Source organism: Phocoena sinus, chromosome 5 (assembly GCF_008692025.1).
Source record: "Phocoena sinus isolate mPhoSin1 chromosome 5, mPhoSin1.pri, whole genome shotgun sequence".
In the NCBI taxonomy this organism is placed as follows: Eukaryota; Metazoa; Chordata; class Mammalia; order Artiodactyla; family Phocoenidae; genus Phocoena; species Phocoena sinus.
Window position 1 is genome coordinate 82,311,277 of NC_045767.1, and position 13,158 is coordinate 82,324,434.

General features: G+C 35.6%; 1 protein-coding gene across 4 annotated transcripts in view; it reads left to right on the top strand.

Moving 5' to 3' along the window:
• ADGRL3 (adhesion G protein-coupled receptor L3) overlaps nt 1–13,158 on the top strand; it is a 703,409-nt gene that overhangs the window by 587,670 nt on the left and 102,581 nt on the right. For all 4 annotated transcript variants that reach the window (XM_032632860.1, XM_032632862.1, XM_032632861.1 and 1 more), the window contains one exon: nt 9,781–9,990. In XM_032632860.1, the coding sequence (XP_032488751.1) occupies nt 9,781–9,990 (210 nt within the window). The remainder of the gene's footprint in view (nt 1–9,780; nt 9,991–13,158) is intronic.

Genomic DNA, 13,158 nt, shown 5'->3' on the forward strand with positions numbered 1-13,158 from the left:
ATCAACCTTTTAGAGAGCCAACCAGGAAACAGCACTACCAGATCAAAAAATATACTTAATATGCAATAAGTAATTATGCACCTATGTGTTATTACTACTTAAAAGTGACAATTAGAAGTATTTAATGCTCATTAATAGTAGCGCTAATAGTGTGAATACCTATAACAATATTTTTTAAATGCTTCTTTCCATCCTCTGATACAGCAAAAGTCTCTATTGAATATTTAAAATTTCAGGCTATATTATCACACATTTTATAAATGTGAGAATTAAATAAGTTAGTACAACAAAGTAATTAAACAGATATGACCTATATTTAATAAAAATAACTATGATACGTTTCTTCTATGTGTATTTTTCATTTTTTTTAAATAAAGTTAAAACTGAATATAGTCAAAAGTAAAATTCACTTTGACCTGAAGTTCTGATTTTATCAAGCCCATATTACATTGATTCCTGGTGTCAATCCAATAGAAGACATCAAAATAAATATCTTCTCAACAAAAGTGTTCAGCATAGAGTACTTAGGATTTTAATTAATAGCTTTACTTTGTAGCGTTTTAGACTTGTAGCAATTAGTTCCCAGATCTCCAGAAATGCCCATCCACTTTGTATGTACAGGCTTGTTTTGGTAAACCAGCTGTTTGTCAATTTGTTCTTTTGCATCTGTGAACTCACTGTCCATGTCCAAAATGTTCATGATTTATAAACATTTCCAAGCACATTGGATGTCAGCATAAGCTTAAACACTATCAGGGATAATGGTTTTAGAGCACTGAAATAGTTGTACCCAAGCAAGTTAAAGTTTTAATAAAGAAATGATAAAGTCCTGTTAACATGACTGTCCTTTTCTGATGACATTTTTTTTTGGAAACAGTCTTAAATCCCCAAAATAAATCATGTTTTTCACTGTAATGATTTTTTTCTTCTAACCTATGCAGAAGTCCATGCAACTCGGGTAGAATAAGTTCATCTTTTTCCAGGTTCCCTATAGCCTCTTCAGAGCTCATCAAACAGTTTTAGAGAAACATATAAATGTGTCTTATTGTAATCTTTTTCTCCATTCTCATCTGTCATATATTTCAAAGTTAGAGAAAGACATTTTTCTTGTCCCACACTTTGGAAATATGATTTTACAGGTCAGTATTTTAACATCTTGTCTATGGCCAGCCCCTGTAATAGCCATCTTGAAGGCACATGTCTCAGGAGACTATCTCCTTCCAATTCTAGAAAGTTAAAAGGCTCATTAAGTACTTCTACACATTTTGAAGAAACTGAAAAGTGACCAAATAATTTCATTATGAAACCTCACTATTGCAGGTAAGCACATCACATTCCTTTCTAGCAGCCTTGTCTACAAGGTGTACAGCACATTTAGTGGGTAAGAACTGTTCATTTTCTTTTGTAAGAAGTTTATAGGCTGAATGACATTTTCCAAAATTTACATTTGCACTGTCCATCAAATATGCAGATAGATGAGCAAAGTCTAGTTTATATATGGGCAAGGTTATCAACAGTCTTTTGTTTCGTGTCTTCTGAAGTTTAATCAAAACCTTTATGGAAATCAAGAAGACAATTTGAAATTCCATTTTTCAAATCAAAATGTATAAGAGCTGGGGGAAACATTATTTTGTTGCTATGATTCAACACTTCACTTTATATACTTTAGAAAGCATGATCTGACAGAATCAGCTCTACACTGTAAGGAAGCAAAACATTGGTTATCAAAATTTCTCCTTTTGTTTACCCACAGGACATTTCAGTTGCAACCTCTGAATCAGGAAAAGTAACTTTACTCAGGTGCAAAGACAAATAAAGGGAAGAAAGCAATAATACATGTTTATTCTTTTGGAATACTCAGGCTTACTCCACTACCATTAATTTCAACTGAACATTGGTACCTTTTGAGGAGAGGTTTAAAAAAAACATAAAACAAAAAACCCCACTTTTTATCCTACAAAATCTTGCCTGTCTTATCCTAGATTTGTGAGATTCAGCCTCCGTATGCACATTCACAGTCTTCTCATGCCTGGCCCCAAATTCATTTCCACATTTTGTGTAGTATGCTTTGTTTTGGTTATCTCTCTAATCTAACTTCATGTATCCTTCCATGTATCTTTAAAATAACACAGTTGTTTAGCATTCCTTTTCAGTATTGTCATGTTATTATATTATATTGTTCTCAGTTTCATCAATGAACTCTTAGAGAACAGTCAACAATAGTAACAATGTTAAAAATTAATTTAGCAGAATCTTGGTACAAAGCACAACAGTTAATCCAAAATCAAAGAGAAATTTAGCATCACAAGGCCCTGAATTTGCAGACTTTGGTTTCATCACTCAGAATAATACAACAATGTCTGATTCTCTACTAGGAACTGCAAATCATGGTTTCCAGCATCAGTAGTCAGGGAAAAGGACAGCAAGAGTCACTAAGGAAGGTGGATATTCAATGCCACAGACACTTGATACTAAAAATAATGTTGCTTCCAGCCTCTATTTTCTAGACTATCATAAGGATTTTGTACTTTGCTTTCAAACTTCTGAACCCAACTCTGATCTCTGGAATAGTTTCATGTCTGGGAGAGGATTTTCCCAGGATAGAAAAATTTAATGCTAAAACTAAGACATTCCTGAGCAAACCTGGATACTTGGTCACGTTACCATTAATACTATATCTACTGCATTACTAGTTGAATGATCTGGGGTAAATTACTTATCTGTGCTTCAGTTTTTTCATCTGTAAATTGGAAATAATAATAGTATCACATCACAGTGTTTTATAGGACTAAATGACAACCCTAATAAAATAGATAAGCACTCCTAAAAGAAACTGATATTTTGAAAGTTATGTGTTAGCTATCATCATCATTATTATCATCACCATTATCATCATCACTGTATTTAACTCAGAAATGTTAAAGATGAAATTTTCTATCTTCCCAGCTTCATTTTCTACCCTCACCCCAGATATTCCTAAAATCTTTTTCTTATTTACTGCTTGATTACTTCATTTACTTTAAAAATTTCTAATTGGTCAGTAATTGTTTTTTGTTTATCAATTTTACTTTTTACAAACCTATAGCTGTATTTAATTCTCAACTACTGTAAGATACTTAATTTCCACATTTTCTACTATTTCCTTTTCTGTTTCCTCTATTAAGGTAGTTGTGAATCTGGTTCACCAAACATGGTGAGGTTAAAAAAATCTTTTTTCAATTCAAAGCAAGAAAACTTCAAATAACTTAGAGTATACAGCGCTGTGCTTCTGAAACCAAAGGGATATTCTGAATAAGTTCTCTTGAATTCAAAGGATAGTTGGATATGAATAGTTTTGTGTGCTTTTACTTGCCAGTGGTACTCTCTCAGCAATTAAAGCTTGAAAATATTTGATTTTTTTTTCAACTTGATACAAATTTGGAAATCATTGCTGAGTTATTTTGGCTAACTTACTATAAAAATCATAAGAAATGCAATCATATCATTCTTCTTACTGTGTTACTCAACTTTGACCTTCATCCTATTACTGCAAAAAAAAATTCTAATTTCCTCAGACCATTGAGCCCTTTATTTTCCCAAGCATTCGTGTGGTGACCTATGTGTTTGATGATCTGTTAGAGCAATGCAAGGAACTTATTTCACAGAGTTCTTGCCATATTTATCAGAAAATAGGCCTTTCATAACCCTACTAGCTTCAGTGAAATTCCTGAGTCAAAGCAACGCCTTATGCTGATGTGATACATTGGTAGCAAAGTGAGTGCTCCTACATTTGCAAAGAAGAAAAAATAAAACTCATTTAGCTATATTACAAGTATTTCAGAACAAGATATGTTTGAGGCAATTTAAAAATCATATTCTTATGCCTTAACAACTCCGACTCAACATTAAAATAATACATTTTAATGCAGAAAGTAAAACAGGTTCTTGAAAATTACTGCCTACAATTAATAATTATTATAGGGTGATTGTTCAAGCAATGTCTGGAAAATGCAACTTTCTAAAATTATAAAAAAACATCCAGAGGGGTTCAGAATTAATTCATATAGTTTGTGTATCTGGAAATATACAATATATCTGGAAATACTTAGGCAGTAAAAATGGAAAACATTTCAAAATCTATTTCTCCATCTTGTTTGCTGATAAGATGCTCTTTGGACAATAAAGTTAGAAATATCAAGATATACATAAAGATCTTAGTGTACACAGGTTGAGTTATTTTTAAATCATGAAGCGGAAGTCACATTTCCCTATTCCATGAATTTGGGCTTAGTTTCATTAAATGTACCTATTGGATATTTGAGGGTTTTATACTGACAGAGTGAGTTTCACAAAACATCATTGGTTAAGCCACCTTTTTTTCCTTCATTGTGGTACTCACCCCTTTTGTGGTATTTGAATTACTCAGTAACCCCACAGTGATAAGACAAAGCAGATTCATTGAGGTGAAAATAAAAGGAAAAATCAGAAACTTTCTGTAGCTTTTACAAAATATCTGGCATTTCATATGTGAATGTAAGCTTCACAGAAAGCCTTAAAAATGAGTATTGTTTTCATAAAAATTTCTTTCTAGTGTGGATAGAGTCAATGAATTTCCTGAAAGTATATTCTGATGAATCATTCTGTCATTCTGCTTGTAGATTTTCTCTCACAGCTCCCCATCTTCTTTAAGAAATTAATTTCCTTGAAGTTTTTGATTCTTTATTTTTCTAATTTTTATTGGTGTATAACTGATTTACAATATCATGTTAGTTTCAGGTATATGATAAAGTGAACCTGTTTTATCTCTATATGTATGAAGTGTCTGATACTTTAAAGGGTAAGTAGTTGTTAAAGTTGTCCAATTGCAGAATTGGAGCGACAAGGTTAAATCCACATCTTCAGACTCTAATCATACTTACTCTGCAGTCCTCTTACTTCCACACATTTTAAGATATTATGGTGTAACGACCTTCTAATTCTCCAGCTTTAATTTTCTTTATCTTTTACTCAAGATTTTAGAGCAGGTAGTTTATGAACCAAAGAACCCCAAAGGTTGCAATGGGCAGCATGATACAACTTTTAGTTTATAATCTAAATTCATTGCAGAAGGGGGGGGTAATTGAAGAGAGATTCATTTATTCAGTTCACACATTAATTGTGCATCCACTCTATGGGAGGCAGCTTTCTAGGACCTGGGGATACATTGGTGATTAAACAACTTATTCTCTTGCAGTGTACTTTCTAGTAAAGGCCACAGACGATGAACAAGAAATTTTTTTTTTTTTCTAATTGGAGTACAGTTGATTTACAATGTTGTGTTAGTTTCAGGGATACATTAAAGTGAATCAGTTATACGTATACATATATCCTCTCTTTTTTAGATTCTTTTCCCATATAGGCCATTACACAGTATTGAGTAGAGTTCCTTGTGCTATACAATAGGTTCTAGGCTATGTATTTTATTAATATTTCTTGTTTATGTAGAAAACATAAATAAGATATATTAATAAAATATTTAGTCTAGGTAAATGTTAAGAGGAAAAAAAATTCAGGAAAAGCAATAGAGAGAGTGGGTAAATGATGTTTGCAATTTTAGATGAGGTGATTCAGAAAAACTCTGTGAGAAGGTGACATTTGAATGAAGAACTGAAGGAAGTTAGCAAGTAAGTCACACAGCTATTTATTGGAAGAGAATTCCAGACCAAGTGAACATCAAGTACAAAGTCTCTGAGGCTGGAATGTGCTGGATGTATTCAAAGGCTAGAGGAGGCCAACTGGGGTAGAGTGAACTGAATGAAGGAGAGAATAGGAAATGTTTCACAGGAGTGCAGATCTTATAGGACATTGTAGACCTTTGTAAAGACTTTGGTTTTTACTTTTATTGAGGTAGGAGACATTGGATGCCTCCATCAATGAATCTTATTATCTGGCTTGTATTTAAAGAGAATCTCTCCATGTTGTTGAACAGAGAGGAAAGGGGGATGGATGAGGGTCAAAGTAGGGAGATCATTTAGGAGGCTGTTTAAAAAAAAATCAGGTGGGGCTTCCGTGGTGGCGCAGTGGTTGAGAGTCCGCCTGCCGATGCAGGGGACACAGGTTCGTGCCCTGGTCCAGGAGGATCCCACATGCCGCAGAGCGGCTGGGCCCGTGAGCCATGGCCGCTGAGCCTGCGCGTCCAGAGCCTGTGCTCCGCAACGGGAGAGGCCACAGCAGTGAGAGGCCAGCATACCGAAAGAAAAAAAAAAAAAAAAAAAAAAAATCAGGTAGCTCTAACCAGTTTTGTGCAATTGAGGTGAGGAGCAGCTGTCAGATAGAAGACAGGAGCTACAAGATTTCTTGATGGATTAACAGTAGTGTGTGAAAAAGAGGAATCAATATGACTCTTAAGTTCCTGGCCAGAACACTTCAAAGAATGAAGTTGCTGTTTACTGAAATGAGGAAAACAGAAGGAAGGGTAGATTTGGGAGTGGGGGGTGGGAGCGGAGGGTGAAACAGGATAAGAAGGGGCTCAGTTTTGAACATGTAACATTTGATATTGATACTTTTTAAAATCCAGTGGGGATTAAATGGATACTAAAACTATACTGATGTAAGAGGGCTCAGCTCTTAGACATTTGGTTTAAGTGGAATAGTGTTATTATAACCATTCAAAAACAAATATTTATTCATCTTTTTTTTGTGTGTGCAGTACGCGGGCCTCTGACTGTTGTGGCCTCTCCCATTGTGGAGCACAGGCTTCGGACGCGCAGGCTTAGTGGCCATGGCTCACGGGCCCAGCCGCTCTGCGGCATGTGGGATCTTCCCGGACCGGGGCACGAACCTGCATCCCCTGCATCGGCAGGCGTACTCTCAACCACTGCGCCACCAGGGAAGCCCTATTCATCATTTTTTATGTGTCAAGCCCAATACTAAGTGCTAGGATATAATAATAAGATATAAGACTAATAAGATCTCAAGTCACATAATGGTATATAGTTCATGTCAGGGGTGATTGAGTTATAGAGTACTCAAAACGTGGAACCTTGGAAATAGGAATACTTGCTGCATTATCACATTGTTAAAACTCTACCTAGGAGGGCTTCCCTGGTGGCGCAGTGGTTGAGAGTCCGCCTGCCGATGCAGGGGATGCAGGTTCGTGCCCCGGTCCGGGAGGATCCCACATGTCGTGGAGCGGCTGGGCCAGTGAGCCATGGCCGCTGAGCCTGCACGTCTGGAGCCTGTGCTCTGCAACGGGAGAGGCCACAGCAGTGAGAGGCCCGCGTACCGCAAAAAAAAAAAAAAAAAAAAAAAACTGTACCTAGGAGTTTTATTCAATTGACCATCCTCTTGAAGGGGGGTTGGTTTTTATCATGGCTTGGCCTCCTGAAAGTTCTGTTATGACAGACTACTATAAAGAGGGCTAAACTCATAGGTCTTGTTCACATTTAATGTTCATTGTTCTTTTTCTTTCATCTTACTGATAAAATTCAAGTGGTGAGTTACATTTGATCACAGTATAATACATATAAGGTAGTTGGTGTTTATGTTTTCTGAACTAGACAGTAATACCCGAAAGATGATTACTAATTAATTGCTAGACTTTTTTGTTCTTTCTTTGAGCGTTATGTACTTTTTGTACTGTTGTTTTGACATTTGGTATTCTTCTCTTAATAACTCTGCATGAGGTTTTTGAAAGACCTACAAAGGCACTGAGTAAAGTCAATACATTTCTAATAATGCAACTACCCAGGAAAAGCTGGAGTTATTTGGTTTCTTTTTTTTTCTTTCTTTTTTAGTGTTTTAGGTCTTTAGGATATATTTGAGAATGTATTATACCTGCCATTATGGAAGACTGCTGTGCTGAACGCTGGTGCTTGATACTCAATTACAGCATCTTTCCTTTGAGTCAAAGAAGAGAGCAAATAGCTCTCTGTTCAGGGAACCGGGTAGCACTAACCACTCTCCACTCTCCAATAGTAAAAGTAATTTAAGCTATCAGAGACCCAACACTACTTTAGCAGTGTCCCCTGGAGAACAAAGCAGTTAAAGCAAAATTTCATGTGGTTTTCTTTCATGATTTGAGCTCCTTCTGAGAAATACATCTAGAGTTATGCAGGAATAGTTTGAAACTGTTTCATTGGCAGTGTCCTAGCAGAGTTCTTTATCAGATAACAACTGTGAAGTTGTATCTAGCAATATGCGAAGTGCTGTGATTCAGGTTACAGCATGGTGGCTCACTTGTAAGGAGAATTTCCACATTCAGAATAATCTTTGTATGAAGTTTATACAAAACAGAAAGGTACAAAGTTTGAATAAAAATAAAAATAGAAAACCTGGATATTTATGAATTTTTTAAGGTGAGCTAACAATGTGGGAGACAACTAAATGTAGTAACTTCCATCCTAAAACAAAAATCAATGTGTATGATCTATACAGTTGAAAAAGATGTCAATTAGAAACACATATCTTTGTTTTCAACTAAAAAATTTCCCATGCATGTGTTATGCTTTCACTACTTATGCATATATCCATAAAAATCAATGTCATTGATTTGTGTCATTTAAATTTTTACATAAATGATATCATACTGTATAGATACTTTTGCCACTTGCATTTTTTTAAACGTAATATTAGATTTTTGAGAAGTATCTATGTTTGTGACTATAAATCTAGAACACTGATTTTCTACTCCTCTTTTGAATATCATTCCATAAATATCAACCATTATTTATGTATTCCCCTACTGTTAGAAGTTAGGTCTTTAAGAATTTTCAAGAAACCTAGGAAGAAAAGAGGAATTGACAGTTTCTCGATTCTGCTCCAACATGTTGGCACACTGATGTGTTGGGCTACCATACATTCTAAGCTTCACAAAAGTGGTTTCGACGGAGGCAAGCTATCATAGAGTGGAAATGGAGTTTTGAATCTTAGAACAAAGACAGAAATGAGATAGTGGACAAACCAAGGAACATGGCAGGTATGGAACTCACGGGACTGTAACAGAGACACATAATGTAGTTTCAATGAGGAAGTTTTCATGAACGTATTTCTTTTTCATGGCCCCACTGTCTCTTTGGGGCTGCTATCGGGTATAGTAATTCTGAATACTTATTTTCCATCTGTGTATAACAGGTTCTATTCATGCAAAACCTTTCAGTGATCAAACTTCTTGATCTCCTTAAGCCATTCAATATGAATATAAATCCAGTGACTATCCTCATTCTTTTAGATTTTCCACTAAATAAATGGTACACATATGTGGCTGTCTGTCAGAATTAACTGGGGATCTTTATAAAATTACATACTTTTATGAACTCAACCTTCGAAATTCTGATAAAGGATTTATAGGACAGAGGAATTGTATTTTTTTAATAAAAATTCTTCAGAGATTCAAATAAATTTCAGTTGTGATACCACTTTCCTAAGTGTATAACTTAATTTTTATATAGAGTATTCCCTAGCAAGAGTTGTAAAAATATTAACCTAAAAATGTGATGTGGGGTAGAAAAACGAAAAGCTTTACCTTGAAATCTTTGGCCAGAATTAAGTTGATATGCTTCAACTGAAAATGTACATAGTTGAAAATGTACATAGCTAAGAAAGATGCAAACACTATTGACAAACTGATTTACACCTCACAGGAAAGATAAAATGCTTTACCTGTGGATTAGAAAACCCAAATAATTAAGTTATCTTATTCATTGCATGTGTGGAGGATATTTAGTACATTATTAAAATCATGCTTCATAGAACCAGGCCCTTATAAACTTTGTAATTGGTTATGCATAATTGCAACTTATGCCTTTTCTATTGTGTTTCCAGCACAGTGATGCGGTCCATGACCTTCTTCTGGATGTGATCACATGGGTTGGAATTTTGCTGTCCCTTGTTTGCCTCCTGATTTGCATCTTCACATTTTGCTTTTTCCGTGGGCTCCAGAGTGACCGTAACACCATCCATAAGAACCTCTGCATCAGCCTTTTTGTAGCAGAACTGCTCTTCTTGATTGGGATCAACCGAACAGATCAACCAGTAAGCAATTTATTTTGATATTAGAAAAGAATTTCTCCACTTCCAGCTTTCCAATACACAAAATATTCTTGTTTGAAAGTATCCTCTCTTCCAGTTGTCTAAGATAGTTACTAATTTTGAGATCTTTTTCAGTATTCCCTTTTTCATATCCATTGCCATAAAGAAGCAGTGAATATATGGATGTATGAATGTACATTTCTTCAGAAATTCTGTTCAAAAACTTGCCTTTCTAAACAACTGTGTTTCTTCATTAGTATTTTTCTTTAATTTTTTTTTAATCACAAACCTGAATAATGAGAAAACTTAAATCATTTGGGGAATAGAGGAGTATCTTTTCTAACATGTAATTGTTATTCTTTGAAGTTTATAATATATATTTAAAAAAAAAAACACTGGAAATTATATTGAAAACTGCATGTCTAACATGAGTTGAGTTTTTTTTTTAACCTTTTTTTTTAACATCTTTATTGGAGTATAATTACTTTACAATGGTGTGTTAGTTTCTGCTTTATAACAAAGTAAATCAGCTATACATATATCCCCATATCTCCTCCTTCTTGCATCTCCCTCCCACCCTCCCTATCCCACCCCTCTAGGTGGTCACAAAGCACTGAGCTGATCTCCCTGTGCTATGTGGCTGCTTCCCACTAGCTATCTATTTTACATTTGGTAGTATATATAAGTCCATGCCACTTTCTCACTTCGTCCCAGATTACCCTTCCCCCTCCCTGTGTCCTCAAGTCCATTCTCTATGTCTGCATCTTTATTCCTGTCCTACCCCTAGGTTATTCAAAAGCTTTTTTTTTTTTTAGATTCCATATACATGTGTTAACATATGGTATTTGTTTTTCTCTTTCTGACTTACTTCACTCTGTATGACAGACTCTATGTCCATCCACCCCATTACAAATAACTCAATTTCATTTCTTTTTATGGGTGAGTAATATTCCATTGTATATATGTGCCACATCTTCTTTATCCATTCATCTATCAAGGGACACTTAGGTTGTTTCCATGTCCTGGCTATTGTAAATAGAGCTGCAATGAGCATGACACTTTTTGAATTATGGTTTTCTCAGGGTATATGCCAGTAGGGGGATTGCTGGATCACATGGTAGTTCTATTTTTAGTTTTTTTAAGGAACTTCCATACTGCTCTCCATAGTGGCTGTATCAATTTGCATTCCCACCATTAGTGCAAGAGGGTCCCCTTTCCTCCACACCCTCTCCAACATTTATTATTTCTAGATGTTTTGGTGATGGCCATTCTGACTTCTGTGAGGTGATACCTAATTGTAGTTTTGATTTACATTTCTCTAATGATTAGTGATGGTGAGCATCCTTTCATGTGTTTGTTGGCAATCGGTATATCTTCTTTGCAGATACATCTATTTAGGTCTTTTGCCCATTTTTGGATTGGGTTGTTAGTTTTTGTTTTTTTTTTTTTCTTTTTTTTGCGGTACGCAGGCCTCTCACTGATGTGGCCTCTCCCATTGCGGAGCACAGGCTCCGGGCGTGCAGGCTCAGCAGCCATGGCTCACGGGCCCAGCCGCTCTATGGCATGTGGGATCTTTCCGGACCGGGGCACGAACCCGTGTCCCCTGCATCAGCAGGTGGACTCCCAACCACTGCGCCACCAGGGAAGCCCTGTTTGTTTTTTTGATATTGAGATGCATGAGCTGCTTGTATATTTGGAGATTAATCCTTTGTCAGTTGCTTCATTTGCAAATATTTTCTTCCCTTCTAAAGGTTGTCTTTTCGTCTTGCTTATGGTTTCCTTTGCTGTGCAAAAGCTTTTAAGTTTCATTAGGTCCCATTTGTTTATTTTTGTTTTTTATTTCCATTTCTCTAGGAGGTTGGTCAAAAAGGATCTTGCTGTGATTTATGTCATAGAGTGATTTGCCTATGTTTTCCTCTAAGAGTTTTATAGTGTCTGACCTTACGTTCAGGTCTTCAATCCATTTTGAGTTTATTTTTGTGTATGGTGTTACAGAATGTTCTAATTTCATTCTTTTACATGTAGCAGTCCAGTTTTCCCTGCGCCACTTATTGAAGAGGCTGTCTTTTCTCCATTGTATATTCTTGCCTCCTTTATCAAAAATAAGCTGACCATATGTGCATGGGTTTATCTCTGGGATTTCTATCCTGTTCTATTGATCTATATTTCTATTTTTGTGCCCATACTGTACAGTCGTGATTACTGTAGCTTCATAGTATAGTCTGAAGTCCAGGAGCCTGATTCCTCCAGCTCTGTTTTTCTTTCTCAAGATTGCTTTGGCTATTCGCGGTCTTTTGTGTTTCCATACAAATTGTGAAATTTTTGTTCTAGTTCTGTGAAAAGTGCCATTGGTAGTTTGATAGGGATTGCATTGAATCTGTAGATCGCTTTGGATAGTATAGTCATTTTCACAATGTTGATTCTTCCAATCCAAGAACATGGTATATCTCTCCATCTCTTTGTATCATCTTCAATTTCTTTCATCAGTGTCTCATAGTTTTCTGCATAGAGGTCTTTTGTCTCCTTAGGTAGGTTTATTCCTAGGTATTTTATTCTTTTTGTTGCAATGGTAAATTAGAGTGTTTCCTTAATTTCTCATTCAGATTTTTCATTATTAGTGTATAGGAGTGCACGAGATATCTGTGCATTAATTTTGTATCCTGCTACTTTACCAAATTCATTGATTAGCTCTAGTAGTTTTCTGGTAGCATCTTTAGGATTCTCTATGAATAGGATTTTGTCATCTGCAAACAGTGACAGCTTTACTTCTTCTTTTCTGATTTGGATTCCTTTTATTTCTTTTTCTTCTCTGATTGCTGCGGCTAAAACTTCCAAAACTCTGTTGAATAATAGTGGTGAGAGTGGACAACCTTGTCTTGTTCCTGATCTTAATGGAAATGGTTTCAATTTTTCACCATTGAAAACAATGTTTGCTGTGGGTTTGTCATATATGGCCTTAATTATGTTGTGGTAGGTTCCCTTTATGCCTACTTTCTGGAGAGTTTTTATCATAAATGGGCTTTCAATTTTGTCATAAGCTTTTTCTCCATCTATTGAGATGATCATATGGTTTTTCCCTTCAATTTCTTAATATGGTTTATCACACTGATTGATTTGCTAATATTGAAGAATCCTTGTGTTCCTGGTATAAACCCCACTTGATCATGGTGT